At 40.6% G+C, this 19,017-nt stretch overlaps 1 protein-coding gene across 2 annotated transcripts; it reads left to right on the top strand.

Moving 5' to 3' along the window:
• Positions 1-300: 300 nt before the first annotated feature.
• On the top strand, positions 301-17,339 carry ASNS (asparagine synthetase (glutamine-hydrolyzing)). Of its 2 annotated transcripts, none has more exons than XM_083878685.1 (12): positions 301-367; positions 1,999-2,281; positions 5,393-5,630; positions 7,097-7,282; positions 7,594-7,695; positions 9,752-9,879; positions 10,604-10,730; positions 12,088-12,194; positions 12,532-12,632; positions 14,070-14,151; positions 14,417-14,572; positions 15,868-17,339. In XM_083878685.1, the coding sequence occupies exons 2-12, from the start codon at positions 2,033-2,035 to the stop codon at positions 16,075-16,077; spliced, it is 1,686 nt and encodes a 561-aa protein (XP_083734811.1). In that variant the 5' UTR covers positions 301-367; positions 1,999-2,032; the 3' UTR covers positions 16,078-17,339. The 2 variants fall into 2 exon arrangements, with proteins under 2 accessions (XP_083734811.1, XP_083734812.1); XM_083878686.1 differs by having other exon boundaries at positions 301-397.
• The last annotated feature ends 1,678 nt before the right edge of the window (positions 17,340-19,017 follow it).

Raw genomic sequence — 19,017 nt, 5'->3', positions numbered from 1 at the left:
GGCTGGGCTCGGAGCACACCTCCAGGGACTGAATTTCTGATACTGCAAATGGCCCGCCCGAGCTCACGGCACCGGAGCGCCCAGCGGTGCTGCCGAGGCTGGCTCTCCCTACAGCGGCCCGGGGGAGGGGCCGGGCCGGGGCCGCGGGGCCTGCGAGCTCCGGGCCTGCTGCAGACGGGGACACGGGCACGGCCGTGGGCCCGGGCCCACCTTCCGCCACCCGCCGGCGGGCAGGGCAGGGCAGGATGGGGAGGCGCATGATGAAACTTCGCGGCGTGTTTCAACAGCGGCCGGGGCGGGGCCTCCTCCATCCCGCGGCGCGGCGCGGCGTGCACGGCGGGTTTGCGTGCGGCGGCGGCAGCCCCGGGTAAGGCAGCCCCGGGTAAGGCAGCCCCGGGTAAGGCAGCGCGGCGGGGCGGGGGCGGCGCGGGCAGGACCGGGCAGAGCCGGGCCGGGCCGGGCGGAGGAGCTGCCGCCGTGCTCGGGCCCCGCCGCCGGCTGGCGAGGGAGCGGCGGGCCCGGGAGGTGCGGCAGCCGCCGGAGGAGGGGCGGCCGTGTGGAGGGGCCCGAGGGGAGGGAGCGGGTGCGCCCCGGGGAACCTGCCCCCGCTGCCCGCGGTCGCCCAGGGAGCGCGGGTTGCCAGGAGGACGCTCCAGATGGTGGGAAAGCCCGGCCCCGCCGCGCCATGGCTCCTCCAGCCGGGACAGGTGTGGGAGCGGGAGCAGTGTTGTTGCAGGGCCGTGCTCCCCTTGGAGCCTTTTGCATCGCCGGTGTCCCCGCAGCTGCAGGATTTGTGGCGCTCTGAACCTTAACCCCAATGGCCCTGTTGGGCTGCTGTTTCCAGCCACATCGCTTGTTCCGGGGGTCCGCAGCCGCAGCGCACCTGCCCTGTAGGGTTCGGGTTCAGAGAGCTCAGGGCCCGTGTGCATCTCCAAATGTATCTCTAGGGGCTGCGGGGCCGTGCTGGGGAGCCTGGCCCTGCCACAGCCCTGCCCCGCCACCCCTCCGCCCCGGCCCGCCGCCCTGCTGCTGGGGGGAGCGCCAGGCTGACCTCTGCTCCTTGTCCTGTCACTGCAGGTCTTGCTAAAGAGCCTCCCTCTTTGTTATAAACCCCCTTGGAATGTAAAGGCAACAACCTGAAAGGATCTTTAATGTTTCTGTTCACATGGTGTTACTTCAACATACCATACTCTATGACCAGTAACGATTTGTTCTATTTGTGCTCTCTATAAAAACAAGAATCATAGACAGCCTTGCTGTATCTAAAGGTAAAACTTAAACCCAATTTCTTGCAGGCTAAAATTTGCTTATCGTACTTTGAGCAGGCCAGGTTTTATTTCATGTTAGTAAAGTCTGCTTTATCAGGCCTCTTGACAGTTGAGTGATTAACAGTTATCTGTGGTTTTTAGGTGTGTGGTGGGTTGACCTTGGCTGGATGTCAGGTGCTCACCAAGGCACTCTATCACTCCTCTTCAGCAGGATGGACTGAGGGGCAAGAAAATATGATAAAAAAATATAAACCTTATGGGTTGAGGTAGAGGCAGTTTACTTTTAAGGAAAAGTGAAGATTATGCACAAGCAAAAGGAAAAAGCAAAGATTTTATTTTCTCATCCCCATCAGCAAGCAATGTCCAGCCACTTCCTGAGGAGCAGGGCTTCAGCACACATAGTAGCTGCTCTGTCTTTATCCTCCTTCCCCTTACATTTTTTATCTGGGCAGACATCAGATATGGAATATCCCTTTGGATAGTTTAGGTCAGCTGTCCTGGCTATGTTGCCCTCCAAGATCTTTTCTGCTCCCAGCCTTCTGGTTAGGAGGAAATGTTTGCTTGCATTGATGCTGTGTGAGCACTGGTCAGCAGTAGCCAAAATCCTGCTGTGATACCAACGCAAAACACAGGACTATGAAGGCTGCTGAGGGGAGAATGAACTCCCTCTCAGCCAGGCCCAGTGCAAAGTGTCAGCTCTTGCTTACAGTGTTCATTCTCTGTTGAACAGGTTCTCCACGTGCAGGTAGAACAAGAGCCTCACAATGTGTGGCATCTGGGCCCTGTTTGGGAGTGATGAATGCCTTTCTGTGCAATGTCTAAGTGCCATGAAGATAGCACACAGAGGTCCTGATGCATTTCGATTTGAGAACGTCAATGGTTTCACCAACTGTTGTTTTGGTTTCCACCGCCTGGCGGTTGTTGATCAGTTATATGGTATGCAGCCCATCCGGGTGAAGAAATTCCCGTACCTGTGGCTGTGTTACAATGGAGAAATCTACAATTTCAAGCAGGTAAGTGTTACATACATGATAAGGCAATTTTTAATTTTTTTTATTTTTATTTTAAGACTAGTGGATATTCAGAACATCTTTAAAATGTGCTGGACTAGGATATCAGAAAAAAGAGTGAAAGTTAGCAAAGAACTAGTATTTAAAAGGAAGTAAATCATCTCCATGAGCTGTGAATCTGAAGCTTATTTAGCAACATACTTTAATACTGAAAAATCAGTTTTTAATTGACAAGAAGGGCAATAAATATTTGCATCTTCAGGTTTGCTCAGTTGAAAGTTAAGGCACATACTTCATTCTCTGTTGGGGAGAAGAATTCCAAGCCTCTTTCTCCCTTTCTTCTGTCTTCATAATGCAAATGCTTTTAGACTGTCTTGCTCCTCAGTTGTTTTGGGTTGTCATTCTCCCAAGTTGTTGGGTATTAGATTTTTATTACTGCATTTCAATTTAGATGGGATGTGTCACTTAAGTGATAGTGATGCATATTATGCATACTTACATGTTTGTATAAAAGCAAAAAGCCTTAGGGAGATATTTCCAGTATGTCATGGAAATCCTTAGGTATCTGCAGCGGAAGTCAGGTTTTTTGTGGGGTTTTTGAGAGCCACCTGTCTCTTAGGCACAATACAAGCAGCAACTCTGTTTAGTTCCTAAAGTTTCTAAATGTCCCTGATGGATGTGATGCTGATGCTGAACACTGTCAGTGTTCGTCAGTCCCTATGCTAAGATGTCCATGCTGCCTGTTAATAGGCAAGATGATTCAGATCATCCAAATTTGATGTATAAAGCAGCTTAAAACTGTGTCTCATTCTGAATCATGCTGAATGAATGTGTAAAATGTATCACATACCAAGTGTAGTAGCACCAGAAACGTATGAATAATCTGAGATATTATAGCATTTCTAATGCTAATTTTATAACATTTCTGAGGTCACATTTTTTAAGTCAAGTCAGGCTGCTCTCAGTCACATCAGTCACATCGGTAACATCATTGGGAATTTGATGAAATAGGCAGGAAGTTTATTTTTTTTTCCAATCTTCAAGTATCTGGCTGTTTGAAGGGTGAGACTTTGTCCTTCAGTACATGTGAAATGTACTGTACCAACAGTCTGTATTACTTGCAGTGTTTTACACTGTGGTTTTTCTGCTGTTGAAAGCAGTGAGAATTACTCTCAATCATGCTACACACAGTTCTAAGGGGACCTTAACTGCAACACTTGCATTGCCATCTACAGGAATTTGTTTGGTTGTTGTCATTACATTTTGTACCCTCTTTATTTATAATGAGATTTTTCTTTCAAGCTTGTGGCTGAAACCTACCTGAGAAAGGATCATTGGTGAAACAGGTGCCTTCCTCATGGCAATGACTTACTTATTTTAACATTCACTTAACCTGATTTAAGACTGCCCCATAAGTAACAATTAAAACCAAATAAATTATTAAAGCATTGATTTTGTGGGGTTTCTTAGCTTGTTAGAGTTCTAGTGAAACCCTTTCTTTCCCCTGTTTTTATGTATTGAAAGATCTTGTATGAGTAGCACCAGAAGAACATGAAGGATATTTGGTCCGACTTAAGTCTGACAGCTAATCCATTTTATATGCACAGAGTGAAAAGGCTAGTTTGAGGAATGGAGGAAGATTAGGCAGAAGGAAATTCTCTGCATAAAAAAGGCAGAGGAATTGCAGTGAGTGCATAGTAAACCAAAGATTATTTCCAAAGTAATTAACTCTGCAGAGATGTTGCACATTGTCTGTGTGTTTTGAGTTGTTTGGTGGGTTTTTTAAGACAGTGGCCTGCTAGTGCTTCTGAAGACCAGGGTCATGGGTTTGCAGTTTGATGTCCTCAATAGAAGTGAATCCCTGAAAACTTGCCTTAATGTGAAATGCTTAAGACTGCATTGTCAGTCTTGTTGCAGATGGTCCTGGGTAAAATTTTTGTAGTGGGTTCCCCCTGCCTGGATGCCGGGCACCCACCAAAGCTTCCCTCCAACAAATGGACAGGAGAGAGAAAATACAGCTAAAGTTTCATTAGCTGAGATAAGGACTGGGGGAGATCACTCACCAAATACTGTCATGGGTGAAACTGAACTTGGGGAAATTAAATTAAATTGAATTTATTACCAACAAAATCAGAGCTGGGCAATAAGAAGTAAAATAAGCCTTGAAAAAAGAAAGCTTCCCTCTACCCCTTCCTCCTTCCTGAGCTCTATCTTCTCCTCCCCAGCAGTGAAACAGGAAATGGAGATTATGGTCAGTTTATCACACAATGTTCCTGGCACTGCTGAAGGAGATATTTTCCTCTGCTCCAGTGTGGGGTCCCTCCCATGGCAGACAATCCTCCACACACTTCTCCAGCATGAGTCTGTCCCACAGCAACAGTTCTCCACAGACTGCTCCAGTGTGGGTCCCTCTTCTGCAAAGTGCTTTCCTTCAGGCACAGGCTGCTCCAGGATGAGGCCCTCACAGGTCGCAAGTCCTGCCAGGAGCCTGCTCCAGCACGGGTCTCCCATGGGGTTCACAGCCTCCTCTCAGGCATCCACCTTCTCTGGGTTGGGGCTTCTCTAGGGGCTGCAGGTGGATCTCTGCATCCCTGTGATTCTTCAAGGGCTATGGGACGCAGCTGCTTCACCACGGGCTGCACCATGCACTGCAGGGGAATCAGGCTCTGGCACCTGGAGCACCTCCTGCTCCTCCTTCTCCACAGACCTTGGTGTCTGCAGGGCTGTTCCTCTCCATATAGCCTCACCCCATTCTTCTCTGGCCACAGTTACATCTGCACAAAGCTTTTCGTTATTCTTAAATATTAACTTGTCCTTGGCCTGCGACAGGTCTGTCGTGGAGCCACCTGGCTTTGGCTCTGCCAGACATGGAGAAATCTTCTGGCAGCTTCTCAGAGAAGTCACCTCTGTAGTCCCTCTACTACCAAAGCCTGGCCGTACAAACCTGGTAAAACTTTGAACACAAAAGTATAATTTCCTTCTTTGGCAGAAATACTTATATAACTTTTTTTTGTGTGTGTGATTTTACATACAAGGTTATTCTTCTGAAACAATTACTAAGCAGCCAATGTTTGCAAATACTTATTTATGTTTTTCTTTGTATTTTTTCCTTAGCTGCAGAAGCAGTTTGGATTTGACTTTCAGACATTAGTGGATGGTGAGGTTATCCTTCATCTGTACAACAGAGGTGGAATAGAACAAACAGCATCCATGCTAGATGGTGTATTTGCTTTCATCCTTCTGGACACTGCAAACAGAAAAGTGTTTCTGGCAAGAGATACCTATGGAGTCAGACCACTGTTTAAGGTGCTGACTGATGATGGATTTTTGGGTGTCTGTTCTGAGGCAAAAGGTAAAGCCAGTTGTGTTTAGTGCCTAAATAATCTTAGGTATTTTGTTGGAGACTAACTTCTTTGTTGGGCTTTCTTCTTAGTGTGAAGAAAAAAATAAACTGTAAGTTCAGTAATAAGTGAGTTATATTTAGTAATATAAGAGCTACACATCATTAAAATAAAAACATCCAAGATATTTTATTGTCCTTAATATCTCTAAAATAACTTGCTTATTTAACTAGAATTTTTTGTGTGCTGGAGTCATAGCACTATTGAACTCAAGATGTTTTATGTTAGACCAAAGTTAAATGTAGTCTATTGACTTAGACTAGACTTATGCTACAATAAATTATATTAGGATTTGGTTTTGGTGTTATGTAGCAAACTAGGTAATTATACCACAAGAACTGATAATCTGTAAAAGCCAGGAATTTTGAAACCCTACTGAAATTTACTGCAGCATTGGGTAATATCCCAGAATCACATACTTTATTTGATGATGATTTTTTTCCTTTGAGATGACACACAGTGATGTGTCATTATGCTCTCATGACGCTCTCTCTTTTAAAGTAGTTATCTCAACTCTTGGTGCGATCATAAACAAATGCAAACAGTGTCAAAAGAGAGTTTACTGCCTAAAATGCACTTTGGCTAAAATTGCCTTTCATGATTATTTTTCTTCCATTTACTGTATATCTATTTTATTATCAGACTCCAGTGTAGGTTGGCTCTTCTACGAGTACTATGTAGTAATTCTAAGAGCCCTGCACCATTTCTGTTGCTCGTGAAACAAGAAGGGAAGTGAATCTTTTGGTGATTGTGTCCTAGAACAATCACAGTGAATTACTAGTCCCTCTCTAACAGCAATTCAGTGTCCCTTTTGAGGATCACAACCAGCAGGTGCAAAACATCCTCTTTCACATGGGGCCTGGAAATGAGGTTTGGCTACACGTGTTATAGCTGACATTCAATAGCAGTGGAGTAGATCAGTCTAGAACTGATGAGTTTTGAAATCACCAAATATATGTCAATTAAGCAATCACTACAGTGAGGTTGTTTTATTGCAAACTCCTTGTTAGCTTGACTACACTTAATTTTAAACACAAGATTAATAGTTGTCATTCAAATTCTCCTAAGCATATTATACTTTGACCTGGCCATAATGTAGTCAGTTAGCAAAGTGCTCTTCTTAGTGTTCACAGGGATAAATTGCTTCTTGCCATTAGTAAAACTTGCTGGTTTGCTTTCTCTGCTATCTGCCTCAGCTTGAGATGCTTCAGATCTGTGTGTACATCCTGCCAGAAGCAGAATCATGCTCTGGCCAGGACTGATGGTGACTCAAAAGAATATTTTTTTAATACCAGATTTAGGATCTGGAGAAAATATTTGTATATAGTTTTAGTAGAGAGGTTCTTGAGTGAGGTATAACTTAACCATTTTAAGTCAAAAGCTCTGACATTTTTCTTTTTTCCTGTTTTATGTGTAGGACTTCTCAACTTAAAGCATTCAACATCCTTATGTTCTAAAGTGGAACCGTTTCTTCCGGGTCATTATGAAGTGTTGGACTTAAAGCCCTCTGGCAAGGTTGCATCAGTGGAATTAGTAAAATTTCATAGCTGTAAAGATGAACCACTCCATGTTGTATGTGATACAGTGGAAGCTCTGCCTTCAGGTAGTACAGTAAAGATTTTGCTACTTACTTGGATTTAAAAGTGAAAAATAATAATCTTTGGATGTAAAATTTGCGTTGATTTGTTTAAAAAGTACCATTTAAGAAAAAAAAAAAACCAACCCAACCTGTAAGAACCTTTAAAATGTAGGGACTTTAGAAATTTTTTTGTAGGCAGCCTTGTACAAAGATGGACTTGAGTGTCCTTGTTATCAAAGGAGATTCAGACAAATATGTTTCCTAATTAGCATCATGCAGCAAAGTCTAAGTAACACTTTTTGGACATTTTTTGCCCTTTTCTTTTTTCTGAGCAGATTTTGACCTTGAAACAGTGAAAAGCAACATCCGTATTCTCTTTGAAAATGCTGTTAGAAAACGTCTGATGGCTCACAGAAGGATTGGCTGTCTTCTGTCAGGTAAGTAGCAAGAACCACAGTGATTCTGTACCTTCTCTCTTGCCCATCCACTTCTAGTTAAATAAAAATATATTGGCTGTTCTGCTGCAGTGTACCTGGACTGATCTGAATCTTCTTATGCTTTTTAGAACAGGCAACGGGGAGCTTCTTAGTTTGGAATAAAGTTTTCCAGTTTACAAGTATCTTGAAAGTCCTGTGCTTTTAAAGTTTACTCTTGGCTGGGATCTTGACTTACTGAGGCACTGAGGATTTTTAAATAAGACAAATAAATGTAGTATTCCTATTGAAAATCACTCAATGTATTCTTAAATGCATGAGATTTATGCTTAGGTTGGTCTAAAAAGAAAATGTAATTTTTACATTGGCTTTGCGCAGATTGAACCTAGAAGAAAACCTTGGCATGTTTCAGAAGCAGGAGAATTCTTGCTTGCCACCTTTGCTTTAGTCTCCATCCTAAACTTCCTTAATTTACCATATTACAGGAGACCATCTGGACCAAAATTATTTGCAACACTCTTTTGCAGATAAGGTAATAGCTTGTGGTACAGGAAGTTGTTCACTAACTCACCTGATCACTGTTCTGATCTGATGGATCAGTGTTACAGAGGTACTTTACAGATGGGTAAACCCATGTAACCATGGGTTCTGACACCTTATTTCCTGTGTTTGTGTGGCACTTGGTACTTGTGGTTAGAATTCTGGAATGCTTTTCAAGCATTCACTGAGCAACAGTAATTACACTCATTTGTCATGAACCCTATTAAATGTGCATCTGAATGAGAGAGAACTGACCAGGAGATACTGCTGGACCATTTCTTTACGATGCAGTCTTAAAAAGTAGGAAGAAGGTAGATTAAACAGGAAGATACACAGAGTTGCAAGATCTCAGTTTCAGTAAAAATATTCAGTAAGAAAAACCAACCCCAAATTTCAAATATCAAATTAGAAGGCAGTCAGCAGCTCCTCAGATGCACATGCAGACGCAGCAAAACTAAGTGCCTGTGCTGGTATTAATAATACCAGAGTATCTCAGTGCTTCACAATTTTGAGTATTCTGGGAACATCACAGAGAAATGCTTTTGTTTCTTATTACAGATGGAATTCTTCAATGTCACAGTGGAAACCTGGGTTTTATTTTCCTGATTTCTGCATCCTGAGTACTCTGTTTTCTGTGCTTTCCTTTTCTCAGAATTTGCATGTAATTTCAGCAGGAAATACTTTTTTCTACAAGATAGCATGTACACAAAGGGGATCAGGGTGGGAATTGATGCTAATGCAATTAGCTGAAAAAAACATGCTGACTATAGGAAACAAAGAGAAGAGGATTTTGCCTCAAGCTTGCCAGAACTGCAGGCAGATGTGGGCAAACAGGTACTGTGTTCTGCTTAGTACTTTCTAGGAGAGCAGCAAGTAGAACTAGCCAAGGATTAGCAGAACTAGCTCATGATAATAAGAAGGTGGATCCTTGGGAGTACGTTTAGGCAGCTTGTGCATCTCTTGGTTTTATTTTCTGCTTGTTCTCCAAATTGTTCAAATCCTTTCACTCTCCTGAGTGAAAGAAGAGGAGGAAAAAGAATGACTGAAGAAGAGTAGAACCCTTACACTAAGCGTTCTGTTCTTTTACTTATTTCTTTGTTCTTTTACTTACAGCAAACAAACAAACAAAAAATCCATAGTACTATCAGTTGACTATCGAATATATAGGTAAAAGGAAGATGAGGAGTGATTTTAAAATTGATAATAAACCCCCAAAATTGAGAAGGGGCATATTCTCTAGTGGTACAATGTGTTCAGTATATTTTCTGTTTATCTTAAATAAGGAGTTGCACTGATGCTTCTGACACCAAAAGTACTAATAACTATTACTGAAGATGTTCCACTAAAGTTGCCTGGTTCTTTCATTAAGCAGAGGTAAATGTGCTCTTGTATGAGAAGTACCTTGTATTCACACAGCTTAAAAATGAAGCCCACTCATAGGATTCCAGTACCTAGATTCCTTGAGGGGGAAGCAAAACATCATTCAGACACCTAATCAGATAATTTGATTTGTTGGCAGGGGGCTTAGATTCCAGCTTGGTTGCAGCTGTTCTTCTGAAACTGATGAAAGAAATCAACATCAATTATCCATTACAAACCTTTGCAATTGGAATGGAAAACAGTCCTGACTTACTTGCTGCCAGAAAGGTATCTTGAGCATTGCTTTCAGTTTGTTCTGAGCTACTGAATGCTAAACAGTGTATATTAATGGTGCTAACTTCATGGTATGGCATTAATAGCAACACTGAAAAGTTGTTGCTATGACGTAAATCAGTTTGCAGTAAATCATTCACTTGCTGCTCAATCTTACAAAAGAGGCAGCTGGAGCCTTACGTATTTTCTCTTGCATTTGGAAGACTTTCATGGCAGAAGTCCTCTTGCATTGTTGTCAAAAGGGTAGTACTTTGGGCTTGTCTCAGTTCTGCCTCTGGGTTTTAGGGTAGGTCTCCATGTTATGGTTCCTATATTAAGGCATTTTTGTATGTTTCAAGTATTGTAAGTTAATTATCAGTTTGCCAAATTAACAGTTTTGCACCAACCATTTGGCGTCTGGGGTACTATGTGATGCTTTTTCTCCAGAATATTTAGAGCCTCTGCAGATTCTGTTAATGTTTTAGGCAAGCAGCTGGAGGGTCTGTTGCAATCATGATTGAACACTGTAATTAAGAAGACTATGTTCTCTCTGGTGAACATACCACTGCAAGTCACAAAGGTCTGCTAAGTAATGTCTTTTCTTGGCCTAATGTCATAATTTTCATTGTAGTAGAACAGAGCTGGTGCTTTCACTGGATGTGTTTGCTTGAAACACAATGTATGTTTATGAAATGTTTTAGATGAAAAGTGATGCATTATTTTGACGTTTTGCAAACAGGTGGCAGCACATATAGGCAGTGAACATCACGAAGTAATACTTAATACTGAAGAGGGGATTCAGGCAATAGAGGAGGTTATCTTCTCGTTAGAAACCTACGATATAACAACAATAAGAGCTTCTATTGGTAAGACTTTTTAATGGCAATCTTTGGTTTATATCACCCAAAAAAAAATTTATGCAAACTTACATAGTCATCTACTAGCTGTCAAAGAATCTGGGGACTGGGACTCCAAAGTTCTGCTACCCAGACTTCTGTGATACCACACTGAGGCAAAAGCTGTTATTTACAAGTCCCTGACTGCACAAAGCAACTGTCAAGAACTGTTCTTGAAGCTGTGAGATGAAAAGCTTCAAGAACTGTTCTTGAAGTTTTGAGATGAAAAGCAATAGTTACATGAAGAAGAAATGTTAGATCTGCAGGTCTGAGTTTTCAGTTCTAGTAAGTATGAACCTCGGAGGAAGGGGGAAATTCACAGGTTTTCTGAGGTAATGAGTATTATGACAGCAAATCACAGTTACCCTTTTCTTGCATAATTTTGATACTAATGTGAAGTATTTATTATTGCCCTTTAGTAACATGGGTTTACTAACACAGGTTATTATAATGTATACTTGATTCTGAGAAGTGAAGGGAGTCATCAGCAGCTTCTAACAAAGCACTGCCAGCCTGATAAGAGGGGAAAACCCCTAATCCAATGGGACCTTTTGTGTAATACAAGCTACAGCATTTTACCCACTTAATCTTGTGTTGTTGTAAAAGGGTTATGAAGCCAAAGAGGCAATGCAGTTTTAGAAACTGAGCTCTCTGGCTGGAATTTATGAAGATGTGATTTAGCAATGTGAAATAATGAATGCATTTCTTTAAAATTAAAGCCATTCTTCTAAAACTTTTTTCTGTCATTTTCTTTTTGTGATTTACTGCTTAGTATAATAATGAACTGGATCCTTTTCTTTAGATTTGTAATACTTTTCTTATAAAAGTGTCCCATTCAGAAAGATGCACTGAGTGGAAGGCATATTTCTGTTTTATAAATAATACTTCACAAAAAAAAAGTTGAAAAAAGGACTTCATCCAGTTCAACTCAGAGTGGCAGAGAGTTAAACAGCAACTTTTGCTTCCTCAAAGCTAGAAGGTTTCTTCAGCACTGTGACGGAATTAATCATACACTTGATTTCAAATTGAGTCAGAACAACTCCTCTGTTCCCATGGGAATCATCCAGTGTTCCCAGGAACACAAATAAACATCTTTCTGATATTTTCAGGACCAAGTGTAAATACACAGTTTAGATGTATTTGCAGTACCAACTCAGTGTAGCTGTTGGTGGCTTTGAGTAATGAGGTACGACTTTATATCAGCTTTTTGCTACAAAAGGAGGTAGTGTAGGAGACATATTTCTAAAATGCTATATTTTAAACCACTAGCTGTATATAGCATCATGTATGTAGATATACTTTAATAACTTTATACTTCTTTTTTAAGGTATGTATCTTGTCTCCAAGTATATTCGGAAGAAAACAGACAGTGTGGTCATTTTCTCAGGAGAAGGATCAGATGAGCTAACACAAGGATATATATACTTCCATAAGGTAAATATATTCACTATACAGAATGGCCTTGAGCTGCTTGTTCTGCCTTCCAACAGAACATCTCTGATATTTCAAGATGTGATGTTTGAGAGTTTTCATAACCGTATATTTGTTGAGGTTTTCTTCTGGGATAGCATAAAATCCAAGGAATTTAACTACCTAAAAAATAGCTTTCTTCATCCTCAGCAGTTCCTGAGACTGTTATTCCTTGTCTGTAGTTTTTGCTGGTTTTGAGATTGCTTGGTGATCACTACAATTGAAATGCAGGACAGCCAGCAGTGGTTCCCTGAGTGCAGCTGTGTTCCACCTCTGTACTCCATGCTGTGTTTGTTTTCAGGCACCATCTCCTGAGGAAGCTGCAGAAGAGAGTGAGAGACTTCTGAAGGAGCTCTACCTGTTTGATGTACTTCGTGCAGACAGAACCACTGCAGCGCATGGGTAAAATGTATTCCCTTAGATGCTGGGCACTCATAATTTGAAAGCAAAAGATTGGGCAGGAAAAGACTGCTCAGGATTTGTATACCAACATGAAGTTGTAGCCTTAAGGCATTTAAGCAGCATAAAGCACAGTGCCAAATTTAATCTGATCTGTAATTCTAGGGCTCACTGTATTGCCAACAATATTATTTTGTCTAGGACTCTACTGGTCTTTACAGGAGCAGTGAATTAGAAATACAAATATTCAGAGTTAAGGAGGGAAGGCAAAGTTGTATTTGGCTTTGGGGGTCTTTGGAGGTTTAGATAGAGAAATCTTGAATCTGATGATCATCAGAACTAAACATACTGAAAAAGGTATGTGCATTAGGTAGCTGACTGTAATAAAGAGATATTAGGATACAATCTGTGTAACTGATACCTCAAAGAATCTCAAATTGATTGTGCTGATTTTACTAGAGAGAAGCATTTTACTGAAAGAAATACATTAATTAAACTGAGAATAATGTTGGAAAGCTGTCTAGAACTAAGACTAGAGAGGAAAGGATGAAACTACCATTATCAGTGAGGACCAAGAATAATTGTAAGGAAAGACTTGCAGTGCAAATCTTGTTAGTATATGGAGAAACTGAGCCTTGATTACTGAATACTCAGTATTGGGTTCATTTGGGGTTTTTATTGTAAGGTGGGTATTACCTGAAGTAGCTGAAGCTTTTTATCAGAGTATAAACTAAAGAGAAAATTAAATTACTAGGATGCAGTGTAACATTTCCTTTCACTTGTGAAGCTGGAGAGCATAATGGCTCTTGAGTAGACACACCAAGAGGGGTTCTTTCTGCTGAAGATGCAGTTACTGTCATTTTATTTGTTGCTTTCTGTGTCCTTAGAAGCTGTGGCATAAAAAACCAGGAAGGCTTTGTATGTATATCCCCCACTGGTATAGGAGAGAACTTGTGTGAATGCTGTAGGGCTCTTTTGTTGCTTCTTGGAAACACAAATAAATGTGGATTTCAGAAACAATAGCAGAAGTCCTTGCTTGGTTCTATGATATGTTTAAAAATGGTGATCCAAATCCTAGAGAGAAACTTGGTAGTTCTCTGAGAGGAAGAGGATTTTTTAAAATGTGCTTTTGCACACATGTTACGAGGTTGTTGCAGGTCTTACAGGACTGTAGTCAGTAAATTCAGGGCACTGTAAACTGCCCAGCATATGGCATTACAAAACATCGTAGTCTTTAATCTGTGTAGACCATACACCTAACTTTACAAATCGGTGAATTAAATTCAGGTAGTTTAAATATGCAAGTGGAATTTCTTCCAGGTAAAAGCAGAAAACTTGGTTTTATATAAAAGATGGGGAAGGCTTAGCTGCTGTGGAATTTGTAAGTAGATGACTTGTTGGATTAATTCAGTATCTTTTCTGTTTATTCCCCCTGCTTAGCCTTGAACTGAGAGTCCCATTTTTGGATCATCGGTTTACTTCTTATTATTTATCTCTGCCAGCAGAACTGCGAATCCCAAAGGTACATAAAGCTAGGGTTGGATCCAAACGTAAGTTTACAAATTCACTGATACGTGTTCTAAGCATGACCAGATTGCTGAATTCAATGGTTAAGTCCTCCACCCAAAGTCAAGCATGCTTTTAAATATTTTACTGAATTGTTGGGCTACTGAGAGCCCTTTTTTGACCAAAACTTATGAAAGGAAACCATTTCATAAGTGTTTAAATCCAAATCTTTTCACTGCAGTTCCTGAGACTCATGACATTGTTTTTTGTTCTGCAAACAGAATGGAATTGAAAAATACCTTTTAAGATTGTCCTTTGAAGATTCCAATTTACTTCCCAAAGAAATTCTCTGGAGACCCAAAGAAGCTTTCAGTGATGGTATAGCATCAGTAAAGAAATCCTGGTTTTCCATTCTTCAGGACTATATTGATCAACAGGTAGAATACCACTTTTTCCTTTCTCACTTAGGTGTGTTATATATGGTTGCCAGTGGGAGGCAGCTCACATGCTTAATTGAGAGAATAAGTCTGGATATAACAATTAATTTCAGCTTCCTTGTGGAGGAGGAAGATAAACCTTAATCGATGTTCGTCTAGATATTTGAGTTGGTTAAAGGCATTTGTGTTCCTAGTTACAAAGAAATTCTAGACCCTGCCAGAAATGACTGTATAAGGAAATGAACATCATTTAAGTGTCTGGATTGCAAATTAGATTGTGCATCAACAAACACAATTTCTGGGTTACAGGCAAAGCAGCTGCTTCAGCTGAAGGCACTTGCACGAACTTACTCTGCAGCTGAGTAACAACATAATGACTTTATAATGTACTTTCTTGTTTGCGTCATTCGTTTTTCAAAGCCATCCCTAGCTAAGCCTTTTTGCTTTTTAAAGCTTCTGCTTGCATTGTTAGCCAGTGAAGACTTACTGGTTTTGACTCTGTACAAAGGATAATCCTCTCTGGAGTGCAGAGGTAGTTTAATCATGGAGAGGAAGGAATAACACCCTATTTACACCAGAGCTCTGTTACATGGAAATACATGTAGTCAAGCCTCTGGATGGAAGCTTGTCTGTCTTACCACCAACTCTTTCTTCTCCATTTTCTTTCTGTTTCCTCAGGCAAGAAAGTAGTTGGGTCTGAGCCTGTGCTGCTGTAGGAGCAGCAAATCTATTTCACAGACATGAAAAGTTAAACAGCATGATAGCAGCAGAAACTGCTCATTGAAATTGCCTCAACTGATGCAAATATTTATCCTTCCTTTCTCAGCCAACTTAGCAACTGCAGGTGTTTTTGCCTCTGCATCTCAGGTCTTCTGTTGCTGAGAGCATGGTTATTGGTGTTGATTATAACAGCCAACTCTTCTCCAAGCTACAAAAACCTAGGAAGCCACTTACATGGCAAAAAGACTGCTTTGAGATTTTGCACTTGTTTCACAGCAAAGGAAGAGTAGGAAAGAAGTGTCTGTGACCTTACTAACAAAGGTGGTTGTGACCCAGCGAAATGGGCTTCACGTCATGCAGAGAAATACCAACAGTACTGGAAATACATTTACATATTCATAAAGGTCAAGTGAGCCTGTGACAAAGGTGTGACCTGTCAAACCTGGGCCTCTAGAATAGACTTCTTTTTTTTTTTTTTCCCCCAAAACCGGACGTTTAGTGGTTGGTGAATCCTTGTGTGTCTCAAAAAGTTGAAGATATTTGCAGCTTAACTTGAGTTTTGCTTATGTCTGTAGGTTGATGACCTTTTACTGGAGAAGGCAGCAGAGAAATATCCTTTCAATCCTCCTAAAACAAAAGAAAGTTATTACTACCGCCAGATCTTTGAAAAGCACTACTCAGGGCGGAGCAGCTGGCTGCCCCACTACTGGATGCCAAGATGGGTTAAAGCTACTGATCCTTCTGCGCGCACACTGAAACATTACAAGTCGGCTGCCCAAGAATAGACTGTTCAAATAATCCCCAAACAAAAGTGCTGCAAGCATTTTGTGTGCACTCTGCTTTAAGAAAACAAAACACGTTATGCAAACCTAAAGCTTAAATCATCTTTAAGATGTACTTTGACAATGCTATTGGAAATGAAAGCTTTCTGTTGTTAGTGTTCTATTAAAAATTTATGCTGCTGTACCAAAACTTGGTAATTCATGGGAAAATACTTTCTGGACAAGGGACTACTTTATTTGTCTACTTTATTCTGTTCCTTATGTAAACTTGATTGTATTAATTTTTCCTTGAAATCGTTTAATATATTTTAATGTGTGCTCTGTTTTGAGGACTTGAATCGGGCTGAGGGATGCAAACTGCTGCTGACCCTCTGAGCAAAGGGGACTCTCTAGCTATCTGATGATTTGTATTCCTAGCTGAGGGACTTGCATAGTATCTATATTATTCTATTCTGAATGTCCTTCTACACACTCCTGAAAACCTTGGTGTAAGTTTCAAAAAGTATTTAGATATTCATAGCTATGCAGAGATACTTTCTGGAGTTTATTGAGATGGGTTTTAATTAAATGAATGGCAGTCTTTTGTTACTGTGAAGCCACTAGTTGGCTGTTCTGTAAATATACCATCAGTCGAAAGATACTGTGACTTATCAAAGACCAGAATGGATAGGCAAAGCCAAGTTATGTCTTTGTTTCTAGCTCAAGGACTTCAGTTTTCATAAAAGTGTTTATTATTCTTGAAAAATAGTGTTAACTGGGTGATGTGTATCAGTCTGATGGAAATTGCATGAGTAAGTATTTTAAGAAATTATTCATTTATTGTGAGAGTTTTCCCACCTGTATGACTGCGTTGCTGCTGAACTGCATGTGGCCAACTGTGTGGGTGAACAAAATCTATTAAACATAGGTTGTAGTTGGACAAAGCATCACTGACAACAATGGGATCAGATGCCTTGCTTGGAAAAATTGGGAAAAAACTGCTTCAGAAATCACAAGATCTTCTAATACTCTGCTGAAAAAACACCTGAATTTTTACCCAAGATAGCTTTTTATTAACTACTTAGTCATGGGGGTTACTTCTGTGAAGGTAACTTAAGTATAAGGGTGGTCAAGAAATACATATGTGTGTTGCAGATTGACTTGATTACCATCATCCTCTTTATGAAAACAAGTCTTCTTTATTGTCCCTCTTGACTAGGAAACCAAAGCCATTTTTTATTTAAACAATAAAATACAATCTGTTCTGATTTAAAACCTTCACAAAATGACTGGTTGTCTGTTTATTGCTCCACCCTAATCCTGCATTTGAGTCTGTATCCCAGAAAATTTACTGAAACCTTTTGGTGGCACCACAGCACTTGTGAACTGCCTGTAGTATGTTCCTGCAGCCTTCCTTACTTAAGGGCTTGTCTTTTTGGATTTCTTTGAAACAGTTAAGAATATTTTCATTTGAGGGAGGAGTGTAGAGTATGTGGTTAGATACTGATGTATGCAGGTAAGATTTACTGCTCACTGTAAACTGCCAAGTCTGTGATAAGAAAACAGTGTTGAGGAAGATGAATCAGGGAAACCTTATAAATATGATTGCTTAGCAAAAGATTCTGAAAATATGAAACCTATAATCGAAATAGAAATGGAAGCTTACTTTGAGTTGTAGGATGCTGAGTCTTAGTTACTATATAACCTAAAGACAATAGCCTAGCCAGCTGAAGGAGAATCCCTTTTGATTGAACAATACCTTTCTGCTGGCTAAGGGATCCAAAGGTCAATGTAGCAAAACAGAAAAGTCTAAAGAGTAGTTTTTAGAGTTTAAAATATAACACAGTATGGTAATGTAGTAGTTCTTATAGGCTATATGTAGATTCTATAGGATTTTGTGTCTTGTATTGGTTGGTCACTGTAAATTAGAATATTCATCACAAAAAGAGATATAATGTATTGTAACAAAGACTCGCTCTCTTGGTCTGGCTCTCTTAGCTCTCTTCCCCCTACTCTTAGCTCTCTTTTCCCCCTACTCTTTTAGCTCTCTAGCTCTTTTCCCTGCCCTCTTACCTCTGCTCTCTTCCCCCTGCACTCTGACCCCTGCCACCTTGCTCTCTCGCTCCCCTGTTCTTAGCTCTTACCCTGTTGCTCTTTCTCCCTCTCTCTTTGGGACTTCCCTTCAGCTGAGGCTGGTGGCTGAAGACCAGGCCCTTTCTACCCACGACCCTTGCAATAAAACCATGTATTCTAGAATATCTCAGGTCAGCAGAGTTCCTTGTCCTTGTAATCCACGGATGCTCCTACAAAACAGTATTTGCCTAAAGTGAAAATAGGCTAAACATATTTTGGGATCACTGCTCAAATGCACTTTCTGCTGCAACAGTGCAGCATTCAAGGAAATCCAGCTAATTTTTAAAAAATTCCTAGTTCGATGGAGATTTATATATCAGGGCAATATTCTAGGCTGATGATTTAGTTATTACAGCTTTTTACTAATGTGCACAGGAAGAACACAGTGCTTGCTGCCTTGTCAAAGGTCTTGTGAATATAAAACTTTTCATTCCTTCTCCATGTATGGAATTCTACAGCCCTTTTGGTTTCTGTGATGCAATATTTTTTCTTTTTATTTTTTTTCCCTTTCAAATAAAAATTGAGGCAAAAAAAAAAAAAAAAGACAAAACAAAAAAGAAAATTTAAAACAAAAACATCCAGCTACTCTGGATCATTTGATAGCTGCAGCCATGTTTGTAGTTTGTCACAGGAGGGAACAGGATGCAGATCCAGGATGCAGAGCTGTCTTGTCTGATTTTATTCTAGCTTTCTTCCTGCTGTGGTGGTCTCTTTTTCTCACTCTGTTTCTTTTGGGTAAAATTAATCTGGATGGTTCTGACAGTTTGAGTATATTGGTTTGAATATTGTGTCAGGTGGGGATGGGGAATTGAAGTCAGTGGTCCACATAGA

Source organism: Zosterops lateralis (genome assembly GCF_965231275.1).
Source record: "Zosterops lateralis genome assembly, chromosome: 1".
Taxonomy (NCBI): domain Eukaryota; kingdom Metazoa; phylum Chordata; class Aves; order Passeriformes; family Zosteropidae; genus Zosterops; species Zosterops lateralis.
This window is presented reverse-complemented; position numbering and strand designations above follow the sequence as displayed.

Excerpts from the sequence above, each read along its gene's own strand:
- ASNS (XM_083878685.1), top strand. The coding sequence starts at position 2,033 with ATGTGTGGCATCTGGGCCCTGTTTGGGAGTGATGAATGCCTTTCTGTG. Across the intron at positions 12,195-12,531 it reads GATATATATACTTCCATAAG|GCACCATCTCCTGAGGAAGC; the intron begins GTAAATATATTC and ends GTTTGTTTTCAG. Across the intron at positions 14,573-15,867 it reads AGGACTATATTGATCAACAG|GTTGATGACCTTTTACTGGA; the intron begins GTAGAATACCAC and ends TTATGTCTGTAG.